This window comes from Brassica napus, chromosome C9, assembly GCF_020379485.1.
Source record: "Brassica napus cultivar Da-Ae chromosome C9, Da-Ae, whole genome shotgun sequence".
Lineage (NCBI taxonomy): Eukaryota > Viridiplantae > Streptophyta > Magnoliopsida > Brassicales > Brassicaceae > Brassica > Brassica napus.
The window spans coordinates 18031509-18052480 of record NC_063452.1 but is presented as its reverse complement, the minus strand read 5'-3'; the positions used below and the strand labels follow the sequence as shown (position 1 = coordinate 18052480).

The 20972-nt window shown below is 38.2% G+C and overlaps 1 protein-coding gene and 1 non-coding gene across 2 annotated transcripts; both read left to right on the top strand.

Annotated features, from left to right (window-relative positions):
• The first annotated feature begins 11929 nt into the window (after positions 1 to 11929).
• Positions 11930 to 12036, top strand: LOC125593585. The gene has a single exon (XR_007329488.1). It is a non-coding gene; the product is annotated as a small nucleolar RNA R71 (small nucleolar RNA).
• Positions 12037 to 18103: 6067 nt separating this feature from the next.
• LOC106394773 (alkane hydroxylase MAH1-like) lies at positions 18104 to 20179 on the top strand. The gene has a single exon (XM_048767450.1). The coding sequence runs from the start codon at positions 18552 to 18554 to the stop codon at positions 19818 to 19820; it is 1269 nt and encodes a 422-aa protein (XP_048623407.1). The 5' UTR covers positions 18104 to 18551; the 3' UTR covers positions 19821 to 20179.
• The last annotated feature ends 793 nt before the right edge of the window (positions 20180 to 20972 follow it).

Here is a 20972-nt window from a genome sequence, read left to right as displayed (position 1 = left end):
TATTGGCCTCGACCAGAAGTAGGCACGAGATCAGATCAGTATATGTGGTGAATCCTCTCTCTCTATACTGTTGCTGTAGCAATACATTCGTTGAATGGAATGTAGAGAAGGTCTTATCAAGTAACTCCTTTTCGGTTACTTCTTCACCACACAGTCTCATCATTGAAACTATTTTGAACAATACATAATTATATTCATCCACGGACTTATGGTCCATGAATCTGAGATTCTTCCACTCATATCTAGCCTTTGGAAGTAGCACCGTTTTCTGGTGATCATATCTACGCTGTAAAGCGGTCCAAAGGTCTAGTAGATTTTCCATTATTAAGTACTGATCCTTTAAACCTTCAATGAGGTGATGGCGTATAATACTAATCGCCCTGTATCTTTTTTTATCATTCTCATTGTTTCCCTCGATGATAGTATCACCGAGTCCCTTTGACCTCAGGTTGATCTTTGTATCTAGCGCCCACTGTAGATAGTTATCTCCAGAGAGATTAAGGGCTGCGTAGTCTAGATTTGAGATTTTCGACATCTGGATCACATTGTCATTTAAAATTCAGATTCGACCTTTAGACATTCAAAACAAATCGGTTACAAGAATGCCTTATTCGGCCATGTTATTAAACAAAAAGGATCGGCAATGTAAATCTATTTGACCATGGTGCGAACAATCCTAATTATGATTCTATGTATGACAGAGAGATTTAAAGCCACACGGCCATATGCTTTATCAATGTAATCAGATTCGAATTCGTATGTTCTATATGCTGGTCGGTTTTTAAACAATACGAATGCAATTCAATTCGGATTTAGATGTAATGCAAATAATCTTAGCAATTTGATTTCTATTGGATTCAATTTATGAATTTAGGGTTTCAATTTAAACAATAAGGCTGCCGGTTTTAATCAATATGATTTCAAGGTTTCAAGGCCTTTAGGGTTTAAAATCGATTTAGATTATTCAAGCAATCTATCAATCCTAAAACCTCAGATCATCAAACACTCAATCAAGAACAATTAAAATTGGATTCAATCTTTTAGGTTTAGGGTTTTGATTCCAAAATTAGGGTTTCTTAAATTCAGATCAACAACAATCAAAAACAACAATCAATATGTTCTAAGGAATCGATTTCTATTACTAGTTATGAGATTGTAGATTTTAGATTTATATGTTTTAGGGTTTTGATCAAGAACATGGGATTCCATAATAATGGATTTGGGGTTTTAGGTTTGATCATTATGTTCTCAGATTAAGTCTATACCTTTGTTTTGTAGGTCTGAACCGGACCACCAATGATCAGAGACGAGCTGAGTCGAACGGACGCGGGACGGCTCCTATCGGGTCGCGGTGCCGAGGACGATCGCGAGCTGTTGCTTGTCGCGGATGGGGTTTCGTCTGGACGGGATCGTGATCTGAGGTGGATGAAAGCTGAGCTGAGGCTGAGGACGTTGGACACGAACAGGGAACGTCTGAAGCTGAGCTTGATCGGAGTTGAGACGAGACGGTGGTCGTCTAGGATCGTCGCCGCCGGCTTAGGGTTTTAGGGTTTATAGGTTTCGATTTGTCTCAGGGTTTTGGAGGCTATCGTGCTGATAACATGTTGTAAAAGAATGGGGATTTCTTATGTATTATTAATGAACAATAGAAATTCCTTTTATAAAGATTACAAAGTATAAATAAAAAATGAAATTATCCAAAACCTAATACAACTGGAAATAGGAAAACTACTAAAACAGAGAAAATGAAATTTGAAGTCTTGACCGACTAGGATCTTGACCGCCGACTCTCTCTTTCCTCCATTGGCCACGGCTGGGTCTTGTCTTGTTATGAGCCATCCGCTTAATGATTTATAACATAATGAGTTTTTTCTTTTTCATAACTAAGTAGTCACTACCACCTATTTACCACTTTATTTCCACTTACGCCATTTCACATCCATTTATAGAAATCTTAGTTATAGGCTTATAGCTACGAAATATTCAAGAAAAATCGTGATTCGTTTACAAAAACTAAGAAAAATTCATGAAAGTCACAAAATGCAAAGATGATTATTCATATTGTCACAAATATTTCGCGATAAAATGGTCACAAAATAAATTATGACTAAAAGTGGTTAATCTCTTCTTCTCTTATTCCATATTCTCTTCTCATGTTTTTCCTCTTCTTTCCTTTTTCTCTTTGTTTTTTTTTTTTGAGAAATTCCACCGTATAGCTAAAAAATTATCTTTCTGCTCAGTTTTTTTTTTTTTGATAAAATGTTAAATTTTATACCAAAATTTTTAAGTTTTGACAGAAATTACAGGGAAAACTAGAAGCAGAAATTACAGATAATAAACTAAACACAAGGAACCTAACAGCGAGAAAGAACCAAAGCAAGAGAGAAGAGTCAATGACTTTGGTCGTGACACGAACGTAACCGAGACAGACCAGAAGACGAAACATGGACAATATGAACAGCCAGTCGCCACGAGCTTCCGGAGAGAAAGGCGCCCTCATACCTTGAAACACATGGCTCCTACAGCTTCCGATAAACCCACATGCCACCACCTGCCTCAAGAATCACATCCCAAACTCGCTAACTCAACCAAGATGAGCCTAACCGGCAGCACGAGGAAGGTTCTGCAACCGACGATGCCGTCGTTCGGAGAAGGTAACCAAAGATTGCTGCCTCCGACCCACCAACCCAGGACCGTGTACACCCATTGAACCCAAGACTCATAAGAGCAGTGAGACCGGTTGAGAACACCTCCTCCAGAGAAGCATCAACCAAACAAGTTAGAAAGCCGGAAGCCAAATTGATGTCTTTCCATTGTGCAGAGACCCGACCTACTCCAGCCCAGCTAAACCACCGTAAGGAGCCCAAAGGAGAAAGAGACGAAGGCGAGGAACACCACACCATCGAACCCACACCACTTTGCAGAGACGCAACACCATACACGAACCCACAGACGCAGGCCGTGGAGTCACCATCACCCACGCGCTGCCACGAGACCACAACAAGAGCGAGCTGAGAACCACCCTGAGAAGGACCAAACGCGTTTCCACCGGAGACCACCGGAAGAGAACAAAGAAGAAAGAGCGAGACCAGAGATTCGCAAACCTCAGGCTCGAGCTCTGCACCGAGACTTCTGCAACTGCCACACGCCACGCAAGAAGAGAGAGAACTAGAAGAGAGACACTCCAACGCTTCACCCACCGTCGACTCGGAGATAACTCCACCGAAGCAGGGGAAAAACCACCGGACAGAGATCCCGACATGAGCACTGGAACCGAACACGACGAATGGCGAGCCGTCCACAAGCAACGCCTATAACACCATGTACAACCCAGATCTAACCAGAGACCCCCAGATCTGAACCGGCGAGCTTCAGGTGAGCACAACCTCCACCGTAGAAGAGAGAAACACAGAGATAACAAGGAGAAGAAGAAGAGACAGGGAGAGAGACACACGGAGGGGCTCCGGCAACCGCCTAAAGGACGCGGCGGCGCCGGAGAATCTGAGAAGCAATGGGAAAACCCTAGAAAGAGGTTGGAGAGAAAGGAAGAAGAGAGAGAAACGGTCGTTGAATCCTGCTCAGTTTCTTTAGATCTATTATATCAGTTCTGTTTCTTTTCTTTTTGCTAAAGGCATTCTTTTTAATTTTTTCACAAAATAGTATTTAAAGGGAAAAATGACCAAAATAATTTTTTTTTTATTTTGAAATTTTTAATATTTATTTTTAATTTTTAAAAATTTCAAACCATATCCTCAAAACTACACCTCTTAACTCTAAACCCTATGTTTAGATTAGTTAATCCTATGACATAACTGTATTTTTAGCCTTTTTCAAAATCAGGATTTAGGGTTAAAAGTGTTGATAATATATCCTATCAAGATAACTTTTGTTATAAATCAATTGGTGGATGTCTATAACCGGCCCGGTCCATAACCGGTCCATACACTTAGAGAGAGAGATGGCCCAACCCTAGAGAGAGAGGCGGCCGCGAGACTTGGAGAGGAGAGAGAGGCGGCTACAACTTGCCTATTTCCTAATTCGTTTATGTTTATGATTTGTAATCTTTCCTATTATTGTATTTCCATTTTTCTCTCTTGTAACCCCTATATAAAGGGAACACTTATTCATTAATAATAGATAAAAACTTATAGTTCTAAATCCTAAGTTTCACAACACGTTATCAACACGATAGCCTCTAACACCCTGAGCCTAAAACCAAATTGCTAAAACCCTAAAACCCAAAATGAAAAGGAATCTGCCTCGGAACTTCGAAGATGCCGTTCTCCCAAACCGTGAGGACCCAGAAAACGATCAAGATATCAAATCGAAGCCCTGGCCGAGACGAACCAGTCAGTGCAAACCGCTTGTCGATCTGACCACCGACGCGCCCTCACGCACAGATACAGTGCGCGCCGATTTGCTTTGGAACCCTAATCCGAACCCGACGATATACCGACGAACCCTAATCCATTCGCGACTCCGTTCCAGATCGCGTCCAAGACAGCTCGTATCCAGTTCGCGTCCCGATCGTGTCTAAGCTCGAGGTTCATTCTTGGTGGTCCGGTTTCTACAAACAGCTAAACTAAAGGTATTTCAAATTGTAAGAACATAATGAATCGAATTTGGTTGATTGTAAAGAATGAAACCCTAAAATATAATCTCTAATATGAAAGCCATACGATAATAGATCAATCCCTAAGCGAGTAAATCAAAGCTCTATAAGTTCGATCCCCAAACCCTAAAAATCGAGATTATCCATTGATCAATTAAAATCAGAACCTTAATGGTTTTGAATCTCAAACCAAATCCCTTTGATCTAAGATCAAATTTTCGAAATCCCGAAACCCTAATTCGAAAACTATTGATTAATTAAAACTGATTTTTTGATTGATTGAGATTGAATTTGATCATCCTGAAATTGAAATTGCTTTTAATAAAATCGAAACACTAAAACCCTAATTCTGAAAATCGATTTTGATTGTTTGAAATTGAACATTGATTGATTGCAATTACACTTAGAACTTATTCTAGGAATGGTATTGAATCAAACCAAATAGCCGTGTGGCTTGATCTTTGCTTGGCCGATAGGTTTGCTTGTTTTGATTGCATCATGAACTGAAAGAAACAAACCATGTTAGGATTGCAATTACACGACAAACTAAATGCATAAAAACAAACTAGTTTGCATCCATGGCCGTGCGGCTTGCTCATTGGCCGTGCGGCTTGCTCATTGGCCGTGAGGCATAGATCTTGGCTGTGAAGGCTTGTTTGATTTTTTGAACATAAAACTCTAATCGTTTAAACATTAAAAACTATTCCTAAAAGATCTAAAAATATTAATCTATAACTTCAGATGTCTAAAATCAACAACCTTGATTTTGCTGCTCTAAATCTATCTGAAGACAATTACCTTCAGTGGGCGCTCGATGCTAAGATCATCCTGAAATCCAAGGGACTCGGTGAGTGTATCACCGAGAACAATAATTCCAATGAAAATGATCGTTACAGAGCCATCTTGATCATTCGTCATCATCTAGCTGAGAGTCTCAAGGATCAATAGAATCCACTAGATCTTTGGAATGAATTGAAATCGAGATATGATCACCAGAGAACGGTGATCTTACAAAAAGCTTGGTTTGATTGGACGATTCTGAAGATCCAAGACTATAAGTCTGTGGACGAATATAACTCTGCACTGTTTAAGATTGTTTCTAAAATGAAACTGTGTGGTGAAAGTATTACGGAACAGGATATGCTTGAGAAAACCTTTTCCACTTTCTATGCAAGCAATGTGCTGTTACAACAACAGTACCGAGAGAAAGGTTTCAAAACCTATGCTAATCTTATTTCTTGTCTCTTGCTCGCTGAGCAGAACAATGAATTACTAATGAGAAACAGTCAGATGAGACCACTTGGATCAGCTCCACTACCTGATGCACACGCTATAGAGGACAATAAAGAGTCCAACCACGTCCAAGGAAATGGCCAGGATGGCCGTGGTCGAGACAAATCGAACGGACGTGGCCGTGGTCGAAGATCCTTTGGCCGCGGGAGAGGAAATGGTCGAGACCATGGACGGGACCGTGGCTCATTTGGACGAGGCCATGGTCGTGGCCGTGGATCTTCTTTCAAACCCCAACACTCGACTAAATCAAAGAAATACGTGTGCCATAGATGTGGAATGAGCAATCATTGGGCTAAGACTTGTAGGACTCCCAAGCATCTAGTTGATCTCTATCAAGAGAACTTGAAAGGGAAGAATCCTGAAGCTCATATGACTTACCAAGATGATGAAAACGACTTCAATCATGAGAAGGACGATCTTATGGATTATGAAACTTCAGATTGTCTAAAAAAAAAAACTGAAGATTGATTTGGACATTTGTAATCTAAATTCTATGTTATTTTTTTTTGATGTTTTTCATTTCTATGTTTTTCATTTCTATGAACTTGTTTTATTAAAACTTAATAAAATGAATGAATGATTTTTGAAAACGCCAATATGATTTGCGGGTATGGTACACATTAAGGGCTATGGCCAGATATGTATAAGGGCAAGCATTTAGATGCTTTATATTCACCCAGAAAAACCCATTGAGATTATATAGAGATATAAGAATGAATGGTTTCTATATTGAAACAATGGGCGAAGGAAACAAAGAGTTCCTTCAGATATATGTATAAAATCGACCAAGGCCATAATGAGTGCTAAAAAAAACTATACATGCATTCTCTATTGATCCAGACTATGCCAAAATCAATATGATAGAGACAATATTCATGGTAACCAGAATGGTTTACCCACAAAATTATACACTTTATGGTATGACCGGATTGGCCATCCTGGTCCAAAACATGATGCGAAATTGATATTGGAAAGGGCACAAAGAGTTATCCCATAGCATCTCACGTGTGTAGCATGAACACAAGGGAAAATCATTAGGCCATGATGTCCCAAAGCACTTAAAGATTATAGTATGTCCATGAGGGGGCAGTGAGAAAAAATCCGCACATGTCCATACTATATATAGCTTGGCTGAATCCTTTTATAAATCTGTATTGGCCATTACCCATAGGTCCAAACTCTCAGTCCAAGGCTTGGGAACACACGACTTTACATGCATCTTAACTAATTGATATTAGGAGTTTTCAAGGCTCCTAAGACAAATGTTGTAGTATAAAAGATTGTCGAACCAGTTCTGAGGGATATCAAAGCACTGAGAATGCAAGTACTCACTTAATCTAAGTGCAACCAATGATTTAGATGAGTTTTAAACTACTACTAATACTAGAAAGCAATAACAAAATGATACTTTCTTGACTAAGAGAAAAGAGAACTCATGGGAATAGGGATTAGACCTTGGGTGATCAAGTATCGAACTAAGGATGGCAAATGATCAATCAAACTATCAACCTTAAGCCTAGACACAATTCTAAGCAAGCTCTATGTCTAGATAAATGCTCATTTGCTAACATATCTCAAACATCAAATGTCTTTGGTTGAATAATATGAAAGCAATCATTACTAACAAGTCTATTAGCTATCTTAGCACCTTTAACAACAAATGTCTTTGGCAAAGTATACTAAAAGCCTAGGAGAGTTGTCTCAGGCATTTCATCAAACACCTTTCGGGTGGGAAATGCCTATTGATCAACTTTTGAGTGGCCAACTCAGAAGATGCATTAGGAATACTCTACTAGCAAGGAACAAGAATGATTTACACTAAAACATCCTAGAACTAACCTAATCACCCTCAATCTCCCTAACCCATGAATTCAAAAGGTGATTACTCACTAGTCTCCATGATTCCTCTTAAACCCATATTGGATTTCAGATTAACCATGTAGAGAAATAGATAAGAAATCAACAAGAACACAAGATGAAAGCAATGAAATCTGAATCAAAAGAGGTTTTTTACTAGTTCTTCTCTAGAAAAGAGATTATCTGCCTCCAATGACTTACTAAAGTACTTAACTTAGGTTTAGAAAGTGTAAAAACATCAAAACAAATGACCAAAAGGCCTCTGAAATAACATAAAAATCGTCCAAGCAAAACGCGGAGTGACCTAGCATAGTCGCTCCAGGAGGTCACTCCCGACGCGTTTCTTTGTGTCTCGACCCGTCAAAACGCGAGTGACTTGAGCTGGTCGCTCTGGCTGGTCGCTCTATCTGGGAGTGACTTGAGGTAGTCGCTCTGGCTGGGAGTGACCTCGGTAGGTCGCTCTGAGAGGTCACTCTGCGATGCTCGACCAGGATGGATATGGCTCTAGTAAATTGATCATAACTCCTTCATTACATCTCCAAATGACTTGAAACCACTTCCATTAGAAAGCTAACTCAATTTTCTGTGTCTCCACAAAATCTTAGCAACAGTAGATTTTTCTAAAGTCTCCATCCATGCTCATCTTTCACCTCCTTTTGGATCACAATGCTCCCAAACATCTCAAATCAGTCCATGACACACTCCAACACCTAATAAGGACAATGAATGCAAAATGCAACCTAGACATGACTAAATCCTAATCTATATGATGAAAATGCTCATGGATGAATGAATAAAACAATGTAAATATGCAAGATATCAAATCCCCCAAACTTGTTCTTTTACTTGTCCACAAGTGAACTTTCTAGAACTCATAGGGAGAGAGGTTTGAAGTTGGGAGCTCATAGCCAAAAGAAACACAACTAGCACACACAATTAGCACACTCTCTTATTACACTCTAGCTTCTCTAGGCTTATCTCAACTCTTTTTGCCATTACACTCATCATCAATCATCCACATATTCAAATCAACCAACTCTCACATTCGTTAAGCACAAAACATTAGGTGAATTCTTGCAAATGGTCAGTTGGTCCAAATCATTTGGTTGGGTAAGGGAAGGTTTTTATTCAAGTGATTCAAGAGGTTCAAAACATATGATCTTTAAGGTGGTTTATTCTCAAAACAAGTAGACTTGACATTGCACATAATATATCTAAGAAATGGATCAACTCATGCATACAATGCTCAATCTCCATTGTTCTACCCTTTTCCCAAACTTACAATTACACAATCATTCCCAAATGTCAAACCCAACTCACATCTCTCACCAAAAGATCCTAAGAACATTAACTCTTTCTCTTTGAAATCTACAAGGGATTTTTCACAACCTCAAAACATTACTTAGCTCCTAACAACTTTGCTAGCCCCCTTTTTCTTTCTTTTTCTTTTCTTTTCATATTTTTTTTATTTTTTTTTTCTTCATTTTTTTTTTATTTTTTTTTTTTTAGGTGGGGGCCAAAACTTTCATAACTTGAGCTAGAGGTTTATCTACTTATCCCAATAAAACAATTCACTTAAACACAAAGAGTCATTTGTTTTCCTTTTTCATTGCTCCCAAATCATAATCACAACACTCATCCCCCACCTATAGCTAGACAATAGAGTGTCCAATCTAGCAAGAATGAAGATCAAACATTGTCGTTCCCGATACTCTCAACATTATGCACATGTAAGACTTTCCGAAGAATGCCTCACTCATCAAACAATGAAAGCTTAAAAGGAGGGAAAGGTTTTTTTTTTTTTTTTTTTTGGGAGTGGTCTACCACTAGAGTTTGTCAAAATAAGATTGGCATAAAGGATGTGACAACTCAAGTGTGTATAGCCATGACTCAGTACACAAGGGACCATGAGCAAGAAGCATTAAGTTCATTCAGTTCAAATAGGGTTTGTAGTTGGCTTCAAAGACTGAGTTTCAGCAATCAACTAGTTTCAGGAAGAGTTTTCAAGGCTCGAAGCATACAAGTCTTTTTGAGAGGTGCATAAGCTACTCAGGTGAAAAGTAGTGTTCTTTACAAGGCGTTTAAAATCATTGCTCCCAATGCAAGTGAATGCAACCTATATGCTCTAGACTCTCCTAAAAATGCAAGTGATGCAATCTATATGTTTTGTTTTTTTTTATGCTAAAAGGTATGTATGCAGGACTCAATGAAAAATTATCAAAGTAAACATGATCAAATACTTGGTACCTCCCCCAAACTTAGATGACACAGTCTCTGTGTTGTCAAGTAGAGAGAGATACCCAAAAGGGAAAGCTAATATGCAAAAATGAAATGGTATATACAAGGGAAAGTAGAGAAGTACCTCAAGTGGAAAGTGGAGAAGGAGGATCCTTCTCAATGTAGGGGTCTCCAGAAGTGATGGTTCCATAATACTCAACATCCAGTGGAGACTGAATTGGGTAAGAGACAGCTTTGTTGTCATTGAGGAGTGTGACCTTCTTGTTGGCGAAATCGATGCAAGCACCCACAGTAGTAAGGAATGGTGTGCCCAGAATCAATGGAACTCTCTTCTCAGTTGCCATCTTCAAGACAATGAGGTCTATGAGAATGGTGCAAGATCCAATCTTCAAAGGGAAATCCTTGATGAGACCAATAGGGGTAGTAGAAGAAGAATCCCCAAACGTGAGAGAGGAAGTATCTGGCTCCATGTGTTCAATCTCAAGACTCTTCACCATCTCCATTGAGATCACATTCACACTTGCACCAGAATCAACAAGAGCATCATCAAAGTTGAGCTTACCAAGAGAGCAAGACAAGGTGAACTTCCCTTGGGATTCTAGTTTAGGGAGAGACTTTGGTGTGACTGGTGGATCAAGTTTCAAAGTTGAGATGTTGAGAAGCTCTGCTACTTCTGCTTGGTGGTCTACAATGTCCTTGATGAGCATCATTTGGACATGAGCCTCACGCATACCTGAAATCACTGGAAGCTTAACTCCAATATCACTTAGGTCTTTTCTGAACTTGGAAATCACCTTCTTCTGAGCTTTGGTGAGAACCCTTTGTGGAAATGGGAGCTTGTCATAGGGTGACTGCTCAACCTCAGTGTTGTCCTCCAGCTTGACCTCTTTCAGCTTCTGGTTAGCTCTCTTCGCAACTGGTTTCTCAGCCACGGGTTCATCTCCCTTCAAAATCTTTACTTCAACCATTTTGTTAGCTTCGTCCACAATCTTTGCTTCAGCTGTTGCTACAATCAGATGCTGAACCAGTTCAATCTCAGTTCCAAACACCAATCTTTCAATTTCATCTACCTCTTTCTTGTGGTTACTCAATTCAATCCCTGAAGAAGTGGTAGAGAGGACAACATTGCAATACTCCTTGGGTGTTTACTCAGATTTTCCAGGTAGACACCCTTGCTGGCGATTCTGGTGAGTGGTCATGGAAGCAAACTGGTTTTCCAAAGCCCTAAACTTGTTGTTGAGCTCATTGTAACTTCCATCAATCTTGGAGTGAAGGTTCTTCAACTCATAACCAACCTGCTTTTCACTTCTAGTCTGAGACTCCAAGATCTGTTTCAGTAGAACATCAGTGCTGCTCTCCCGAGGAGTAGAGGTAGAAGGATTAACTTGTTGTTGAGAAGACTAGTTCCCTTTGTTGGAGAAACCAGGAGGAGGGTTTTGCTGAGGCCGATAGTTGCCTTGCTGGTTGTTCCTAGACTGATAACCACTCTGTTGGTTGTTAGGATAGGATTTCTGTTGGTAGTTGTTGTACTGAAAGTTGGGCTCTTTCTTGTACCAACTGCCATTGTTGTTGATGAAACACATCTCTTCTTGACCTTCCAAACCCTCAACCTCATTGATCCCAGGTGGTGCATCTTGGTTTGAGTTACCAACAAAGTTCAGCTGCTCTTGGGTGGATTTATTAGCAATGAGTATGTCTATCTTACCTTGTAGAGCCTTTAACTCCTTCCTCGTCTGCTTGTCATCTGTTCTACTGCCTCTGTCGTGGTCTCCACTGTAGAGTGCGTCACTCTTTACCATGTTGTCAACCAGCTCCTCTGCATCTTCCTCAGTTCTTCCCAAGAAGAACCCATTGCTAGCTGTATCCAATCTGGCTCTGTACTTAGGAAGAGCTCCCCTGTAGAATGTGCTCAACAGGCTTTCCTTAGAGAAACCATGGTGAGGGCATTGAGCTTGGTAGCCTTTGAATCTCTCCCAGGCTTCACTGAATCCTTCCAAGCCCTTCTGTTGAAAGCTGGAGATCTCGTTTCTCAGCTTAGCAGCTCTTAAAGTAGAGAAGAACTTCTCCAAGAATGCTTTCTTGCAGTCATCCCAAGTGGTGATAGAGTCGCTGGGTAGAGACTTCTCCCACCGACGCGCCTTATCCCCCAAAGAGAAAGGGAATAACTTCAGCTTTAAGGCATCCTCTGACACACCATTGGTTTTTGACAACCCGCAGTAGCTGTCGAACCTGTCCAAGTGATCGAATGGGTCCTCTAAAGCCAAGCCATGAAATTTGTTGTTCTCGATCACGTTGAGGAGTCCTGACTTGACCTCAAAGTTGTTGGCTGCCACGGCCGGTGCTCGGATTCCCAGTCATAAGTACCAATGGGTCGAGCTGCCCGCGGTTGGTGTTCTACCCCTTGTTGTGGATCTGCCATATCAACGTCCAATTCCTGCAAGTGGGCTTGTTGCTCTTCTTCTCTTCTAGCTCTAGCACACTCTCTCTCTAAAGCTCTGAAGAAGAAGAATCAGTAACAAAACAAAATTTAAAATGACTTAGTCTCAAGCAAGTAACTAAATCTCAATGTTTCAATCTACTCAGAATTTGGCAACGGCGCCAATTTGATATTAGGAGTTTTCAAGGCTCCTAAGACAAATGTTGTAGTATAAAAGATTGTAGAAACCAGTTCTGAGGGATATCAAAGCACTGAGAATGCAAGTACTCACTTAATGTAAGTGCAACCAATGATTTAGATGGGTTTTAAACTACTACTAATACTAGAAAGCAATAACAAAATGATACTTTCTTGACTAAGGGAGAAGAGAACTCATGGGCATAGGGATTAGACCTTGGGTGATCAAGTATCGAACTAAGGATGACAAATGATCAATCAAACTATCAACCTTAAGCCTAGACACAATTCTAAGCAAGCTCTATGTCTAGATAAATGCTCATTTGCTAACATATCTCAAACATCAAATGTCTTTGGTTGAATAATATGAAAACAATCATTACTAACAAGTCTATTAGCTATCTTAGCACATTTAACAACAAATGTCTTTGGCAAAGTATACTAAAAGCCTAGGAAAGTTGTCTCAGGCATTTCATCAAACACCTTTCGGGTGGGAAATGCCTATTGATCAACTTTTGAGTGGCCAACTCAGAAGATGCATTAGGAATACTCTACTAGCAAGGAACAAGAATGATCTACACTAAAACATCCTAGAACTAACCTAATCACCCTTAATCTCCCTAACCCATGAATTCAAAAGGTGATTACTCACTAATCTCCATGATTCCTCTTAAACCCATATTGGATTTCAGATTAACCATGTAGAGAAATAGATAAGAAATCAACAAGAACATAAGATGAAAGCAATGAAATCTGAATCAAAAGAGGTTTTTTACTAGTTCTTCTCTAGAAAAGAGATTATATGCCTCCAATGACTTACTAAAGTACTTAACTTAGGTTTAGAAAGTGTAAAAACATCAAAACAAATGACCAAAAGGCCTCTGAAATAACATAAAAATCGTCCAAGGAAAACACGCGGAGTGACCTAGCATAGTCGCTCCAGGAGGTCACTCCCGACGCGTTTCTTTGTGTCTCGACCCGTCAAAATGCGAGTGACTTGAGATGGTCGCTCTCGCTGGTCGCTCTGGCTGGGAGTGACTTGAGCTAGTCGCTCTGGCTGGGAGTGACCTCGGTAGGTCGCTCTGAGAGGTCACTCTGCGATGCTCGACCAGGATGGATATGGCTCTAGTAAATTGATCATAACTCCTTCATTACATCTCCAAATGACTTGAAACCACTTCCATTAGAAAGCTAACTCAATTTTATGTGTCTCCACAAAATCTTAGCAACAGTAGATTTCTCTAAAGGCTCCATACATGCTCATCTTTCACCTCCTTTTGGATCACAATGCTCCCAAACATCTCAAATCACTCCATGGCACACTCCAACACCTAATAAGGACAATGAATGCAAAATGCAACCTAGACATGACTAAGTCCTAATCTATATGATGAAAATGCTCATGGATGAATGGATAAAACAATGTAAATATGCAAGATATCACTAATAAGCATCAGACCATTAAGTGAGCATAGATATCCCCATCTCAAATTTATTACGGGTCATGAGCCAGACATATAACATCTTGAGATATTTGGATAAGCCACCACAAATATATGTGCCGTCTAAGATGGATCCTTAGAAAAAGATGAGGATGGGGATATATGTTGGATATGAATCTCCCACAAATAATGAAGTACCTTGAGCCAAATATGGGTGATCTATTTAGTGGCCAAGAACACGGATTGCAAAGTTTAATGGATCCGACTATCCAACATTAGGGGGATAAAATAATAAGCTGGTAAGAGAAACAGAATGGCATCGACCATCATTGTCTTGACAAGATCCTCGGACTAAAGAATGTGAAATAGACATCCAAAGATTATACATTTATAAAGCTAGCTAATCAAATGCCAGACACATTTGCTGACCCAAAAAAGAATGACTAAGTCATATATAAACCAGCTTGTAAAGCACCAACTAAATTGATGTCCAAGAGAGACACAGTCAAGTTGCTATAGAGTCTATACAAGATAGACCAATAAGTTCCAAAAGATAAGAATCCTCGGAAACAAAAGAGAAAGGTGCATAGAATGATAAATCAAATCCGAGGTCAAGGAAACCGTACCAGACATAGAGATAAGGCCGGCCGGCTCTAAGGTACATGTACCAAACAATGTAGCTTGGGACGCCAAGCTGCAAAGTATTAAAGGTCCTGATAATAATGAATCTCAATCGATTATATCATGTCTGGAACATAATGAAACACAATAAGGAATGTCGACATAAGATGATACAAGGTAGCACTTGAATTTATGAATATAAGCGAGGATCATGAACTTACGTCAATATAAGAGTGCGCACTCGTAGAACATATTGAATGAAAACGTGGGGTTAAATAGTTTAAAGAAGAAAGGCGTATTTGGCCATATGATTAAAACGCCATATGATGTTAAAACCAGTGGATATAAATGGGTCTTGTGAGGAATAGAAATCGTGAGATATAAAGCTAATGTTGCACAAGGATTCTCACAAAGACCAGTAATAGATTATGAGGAGATATACTCCCATATGGTGGATGAAACTACTTTTAAGATTTCTCATAAGTCTGGCTATATAAGAGAGAAAGTTAGACTTGAAGCAAATTGATGTAGTGACTGCATATTCTTATGGTCCACTGGATAATGAAAGTACTAGAGGGTATTGAGCTAAATGTACAGCAAGTTCTCGAGAACAATAATGATAATCATCGAAATATATGATCTGAATATCCTAGGAACCTCTGGATACAATTTCCCAAGCGGTTGAATACCTTAAGAAAGAATTCGAGATGAAAGATCTCGGGAAAACAAAATTCTGTTTGGGATTATAACTTGAGTACATAAATGATGAGATCTTTGTGCATCAGATGGCATACACTGAAAAGGTACTCACGAAATTTAATATGGTCGATTGCCATTCTCTGACCAGTCCCATGGTCGTGAGGTCTCTCGGCCTGGACACTGACCCATTCCGTCCCAAGATGGACGATGAAGATGACCTAGGTCCCGAAATGCCGTATCTCAGTGCCATAAGAGCTTTAATGTACTTGGCAACTCACAGACGGCCTGATATAAGCTTTGCCGTGAACCTACTATCTAGGTTTAGCTCCTGTCCGACCCAGAGGCATTGGAATGGGATCAAACATGTTCTTTGTTACCTGCAAGGAACGAAAGACTTGAGTCTATATTATACTAACCATAACAAAGATGGTTTAGTTGGCTTTGCTGATGCTGGTTATTTATCAGATCCACATCAAGCTCGATCACAGACATGATATGTCTTTACACATGGAGGTATGGCCATATCATGGCGTTCCATGAAATAAACCATTGCGGCCACTTCATCTAATCACTCAAAAATCTTGGCCATACATGAGGCCAGCCGCGAGTGTGTTTGGTCGAGGTCGATGACCCAACACGTCCGAGCTGATTGCGGGATGACCGAGTGCAAAAAGCCAACCGTGATGTATGAGGACAATGTTGCGTGCATTGCTCAGCTCAAGGACGGTTACATAAAAGGTGATAGGACAAAGCACATATTGTCTAAGTTCTTCTTTACTCACGAGCTTCAGAAAGCCGGTGAGGTCCAGGTCGTCCAAGTACGATCCAGTGACAATTCAGCTGACCTATTCACCAAGGCACTTCCTACCTGCACGTTCAGGAAGCTCACGCATCAGATTGAGATGCGTAGGCTGAAGGACCTCCACTGAGGTTCACATCAGGGGGAGTAGTACGTGTTGTACTCTTTTTCCTTCATCATGGTTTTGTCCCACTAGGTTTTCCTGATAAGGTTTTAATGAGGCAACATTAAGCGTATTACAATCCATGTATGGTTATGGCATCCAAGGGAGAGTGTTATAAATCAATCGATGGATGTCCATAACCGGCCCATACACTTAGAGAGAGAGACGACCCAACTCTAGAGAGAGAGAGACGGCCCAACTCTAGAGAGAGAGAGGCGGCCGAGAGACTTGGAGAGGAGAGAGAGGCGGTTACAACTTGCCTATTTCCTAATTCGTTTATGTTTATGATTTGTAATCTTTCCTATTATTGTATTTCCATTTATATCTCTTGTAACCCCTATATAAAGGGAACACTTATCCCTTATATATTAAAGGAGAAGCATTGTAATAAATGCATTCACACTGTAATAGACATGTGACAACCTCACAATGATTTGATAATAAATATGCTAACGTGTTCACACTATATTCATAAATGTGTTCACACTATATATTTTGTATTTTTTAATATAAAACTCACATGCATGGTTCCAATAAAAATTTGGATTTTTCGGTTCGAATCAAAGCAAATAACGAATCAAAAGCTAATATATATATATATATATATATTATTTTTATTGTTTACGGATAAAGTTTGGCAAAATATTTATAAATTTTGATTTGATTCGTTATCCGTTTTAATTTGAACAAAAAAAATATGGATATCCGTAACCCTTCGAAGCAAATCAAATACTAAAATACAATTATAAAAAAAGTCAATCACAAATACCTATATTTTTAGGAACCGATATCTAATTCGATCTGTTATATGCATATATATACATATATGTACAGAATTATATATATATATATATATATATATATATATATATATATATATGTATATGTTATATATTATAGTTTAAATAAGTTTTACAATATTTTTATGAATTAAATTTATTATATTAGGTATTAAAATTTTAAAAGTTAAATAATATTTTATTTTTGTAATAAAATGTTATTATTAAAAAAATTAATTATTTTTAAAATTTTATTTTATCCACGGATCAAATCGGATATCCTTTAAAATTCTAAATCATTTCAGATATCAGAGTCACCGACTATCCAGATGGCTAAAGATTGAATCGACGTGAATGCCTCCAAATTCCCGGATATTCGATATGTGCCAACCTCTATTTACAGATACAATTTATTTTTCTTTATATGAAAAAAATTCACTTATGTCAAGGCCTTTTTAATTTTTAATTAATTTTAATTTAATCTTTCATGTATTATTTTGAACAAAAATGTCATTTAATATTAATTAACAATATCTTTTTATATTTGTCAACTATTTTTATATACTTTTACATACACATACATGTGCACCTTGATGTGAGCACTTTGTGACTAAGTATTTGTCACAACTGAAGTATCTATTTTTTTTTGGAAGTTGAAATATTTTTTTCTTAATGCTTCTTTCTCTACTGACCAAATTGTAGTGAGATGATTTGTCTTAATAATTTTTTTTCTTTTTCTTGAACTATTGTCCGTTTACAAATTATGATATGAAACCATTGGTTCGACATGATGACTATCTAAAATTCATAACATGAAAATAAACAAATAATAGTAATTTTTCGTTTGTACCGGAAAACTAAAAAATCAAACATTCTAACTGAATAAACCAAAATAAAAATTAATTTAAAATAATAGTTATATTTTAGGAGATTAAAAACCAAAAAAATAACTTAAAACCGAACCGATATCCAGATTAAACCGATTTAATGTGTTTTTATTAAAAATAACGAAACTAATAATCACATCCCGCGCAGGGGGTTATCATCTAGTTCATTAATAATAGATAGAAACTTACAGTTCTAAATCCTAAGTTTTACAACAATCTTTCTTTTTTTATAACCATGGATTATCCGGCCGTCCGAAGCCCAATTGTCTAATCCCCTAAAGATAATAGTTTTCAAATCTGCCTTATCATTCGACTACGTTTGTGTGGAGTGGATGAACCCATTTTAACATCTCTACACATGAAAAACGAGTTTTTTGTCGGATGCCTAGTTGGTTGTCCGATACCCTGTGAGCCTAATCCTTGACATGTTTGCCAACGACAACATTCTGCATTCAATTTGCCAATCACAACATTTATCTTTGTATATATAGCAAACCAACTGAACTAAAATTTCTGTATCTAAACTCATAAATCCTAGTGTATAAAAATGTCTATGATAGGCTTATTTGGAGTTTTCATAGCATTCATTTTCTTCCTTATATTCCAATGTTTCTTTCTTTGCAAGAAATCTCACAATGTGCTTTTGCTGAAGAACTGGCCTTTCCTCGGGATGCTTCCCGGAATGCTCTTCAATATCCCTCGAATTTTTGACTGGATTTCTGAGGTTCATGAGGCCAACGATCTGACATTCGCTTTCAAAGGGCCTTGGTTTAGTGGAACAGACAAGTTGTTTACGGTTGATCCGAGGAATATCAATCACATGCTCAACTCAAACTTTGCGAAATCTAAAGGACCAGAATTCAAGAAGATCTTTGATATCTTGGGAGATGGAATCGTAACCGCTGATATGGAGTTATGGGAGGATCTGAGGAAGTCGGGTCACGCCTTATTTCACCATCAAAACTTCCTGAAGCTCTCAGTAAGTTGCACTACAAGTAAGTTAAAAGATGTTCTTGTTCCATTTGTTGATAAAGCTGCTGAGGAAAACATTGTCATAGACTTACAAGATGTGTTCCAGAGATTCATGTTTGATACTGCCTCCATTTTGATGACTGGTTATGATCAAATGTCTCTATCCACTGAAATTCCCGGATATGAGTTTGGTGAAGCTGCCGACTTCTCTGAAGAAGCTATCTTCTATAGACATCTCAAACCGGTGATCTTGTGGAGGCTTCAAAACCTGATTGGTGTTGGAATTGAGAGGAAGATACGAAGTGCTTCGGAGATTTTCAACATTTTGTTTGGGAAGATCATATCTTCAAGAAGAAAAGAAGAGATAAGTCGCGGGAAAAAAGAGCCACGAATTGACGCAGTAACATATTATATGAACGTGGACACGACCAAATATAAGCTCTTGAAGCCGGGTAATGATACATTTATAAGAGATGTTGTTTTGAGTCTATTGTTGGCAGGAAGGGACACCACAAGCTCAGCTCTCACTTGGTTCTTCTGGCTTCTTTCTAAGCATCCTCAAGTTATGACCAAGATCCGACAAGAGATCAACACAAACTTTGATCCCACAGACCTAGAGAAGCTCGTGTATCTACACGCTGCATTGTTGGAATCAATGAGACTTTACCCACCGGTTCCCTTCAACCACAAGTCTCCTTCAAAGTCAGATGTTCTTCCAAGCGGGCACAGAGTTGAAGCAGAATCAAAGATTGTGATCTGTATCTATGCATTGGGTAGAATGAGATCTGTATGGGGAGAAGACGCATCAGAATTTAAACCAGAGAGATGGATTTCAGAGAATTGAGGGCTCAAACGTGAACCTTCATCAAAGTACTTGGTTTTTAATGCTGGTCCAAGAACTTGCTTGGGTAAACATTTAGCTCTTTTGCAGATGAAGATGGTAGCTATGGAGATCATACAAAAGTATGATTTCAAGGTCGTTGAAGGTCAAAAGATAGAACCAGTCCCCTCTATCATACTCCGAAAGAAACATGGTCTTAAAGTTACAGTCACGAAGAATATATGATTCTTATGTTTGTCTGGTTTCTACGGTAACTATTAGTTTTCCCTTGTCGATATTAAATGCTTTATAGTATCTATATTATTAAAAGAGAAGTACCAATTAAAAATACCCCTAAATTTTCTAACTTATTTACAATTCCATGCCAATAAGAATTAAATTAAACTACATATTTTAATGCTTGTCTTTTCCAGTTAGATTAATAAATTTTTTTTAATCAAATTTAAAGTTAATGTCATTAAATCAACTTCCAAAGGTGATTTACGTAATGGTTAAGTATAACTTCGAAACTTAATGTCATTTAACCAAAATCAACCAAAAACGTACGAGGACATCGCAATAAATACAAATTTAAAATCGAATATCTTCTATTAATCAAAATAAAATATCTTTCGTATCTTTAATGTACCTATTAAATATAGAAATTGTAACCATAATTACGTTAATCAAAAGAATAGATTTGATTCCAACCAATTGATCTATTACTTCCGTAATTGATTTTCTTGTAGAAGAAGAAACGTTATAGCCAATATAAAACCCTAAAAAGATCAGTTTATTCGATCTGCAATTACAGTTTATATATACACTTTAAGACTTGATGAAAGTACCGGCGCGGAGCTAAAACAGAAAATGTCAAAAACCATGGAAATAGAAAACTTGAGTTAGGGCTAAAGATATTAACCTTCCAGTAGCTATTTTGACCGCAAAATATAAAAGAACTCGTCTAATTATCTTAGCTATTTTGACCGCAGAAAATTGTCTTGAGCAGATTTTAATGATTTTCTTTTTGTTGAACTGTTAAATTCATTTATCAACAAAAGAAAATATTACAAACTTTTGGTTTTAAACGTTTTAAACCAAAAGAGATGAAGTAAACCAATAGATGAACTCTATGTGGTTAAACAGAAACATTTTAGTAAAACCAAAACAAAGTTG

Bases quoted from the DNA above. Each gene is read 5' to 3' on its own strand.
- LOC106394773 (XM_048767450.1), top strand. From the start codon at position 18,552: ATGTCTATGATAGGCTTATTTGGAGTTTTCATAGCATTCATTTTCTTC.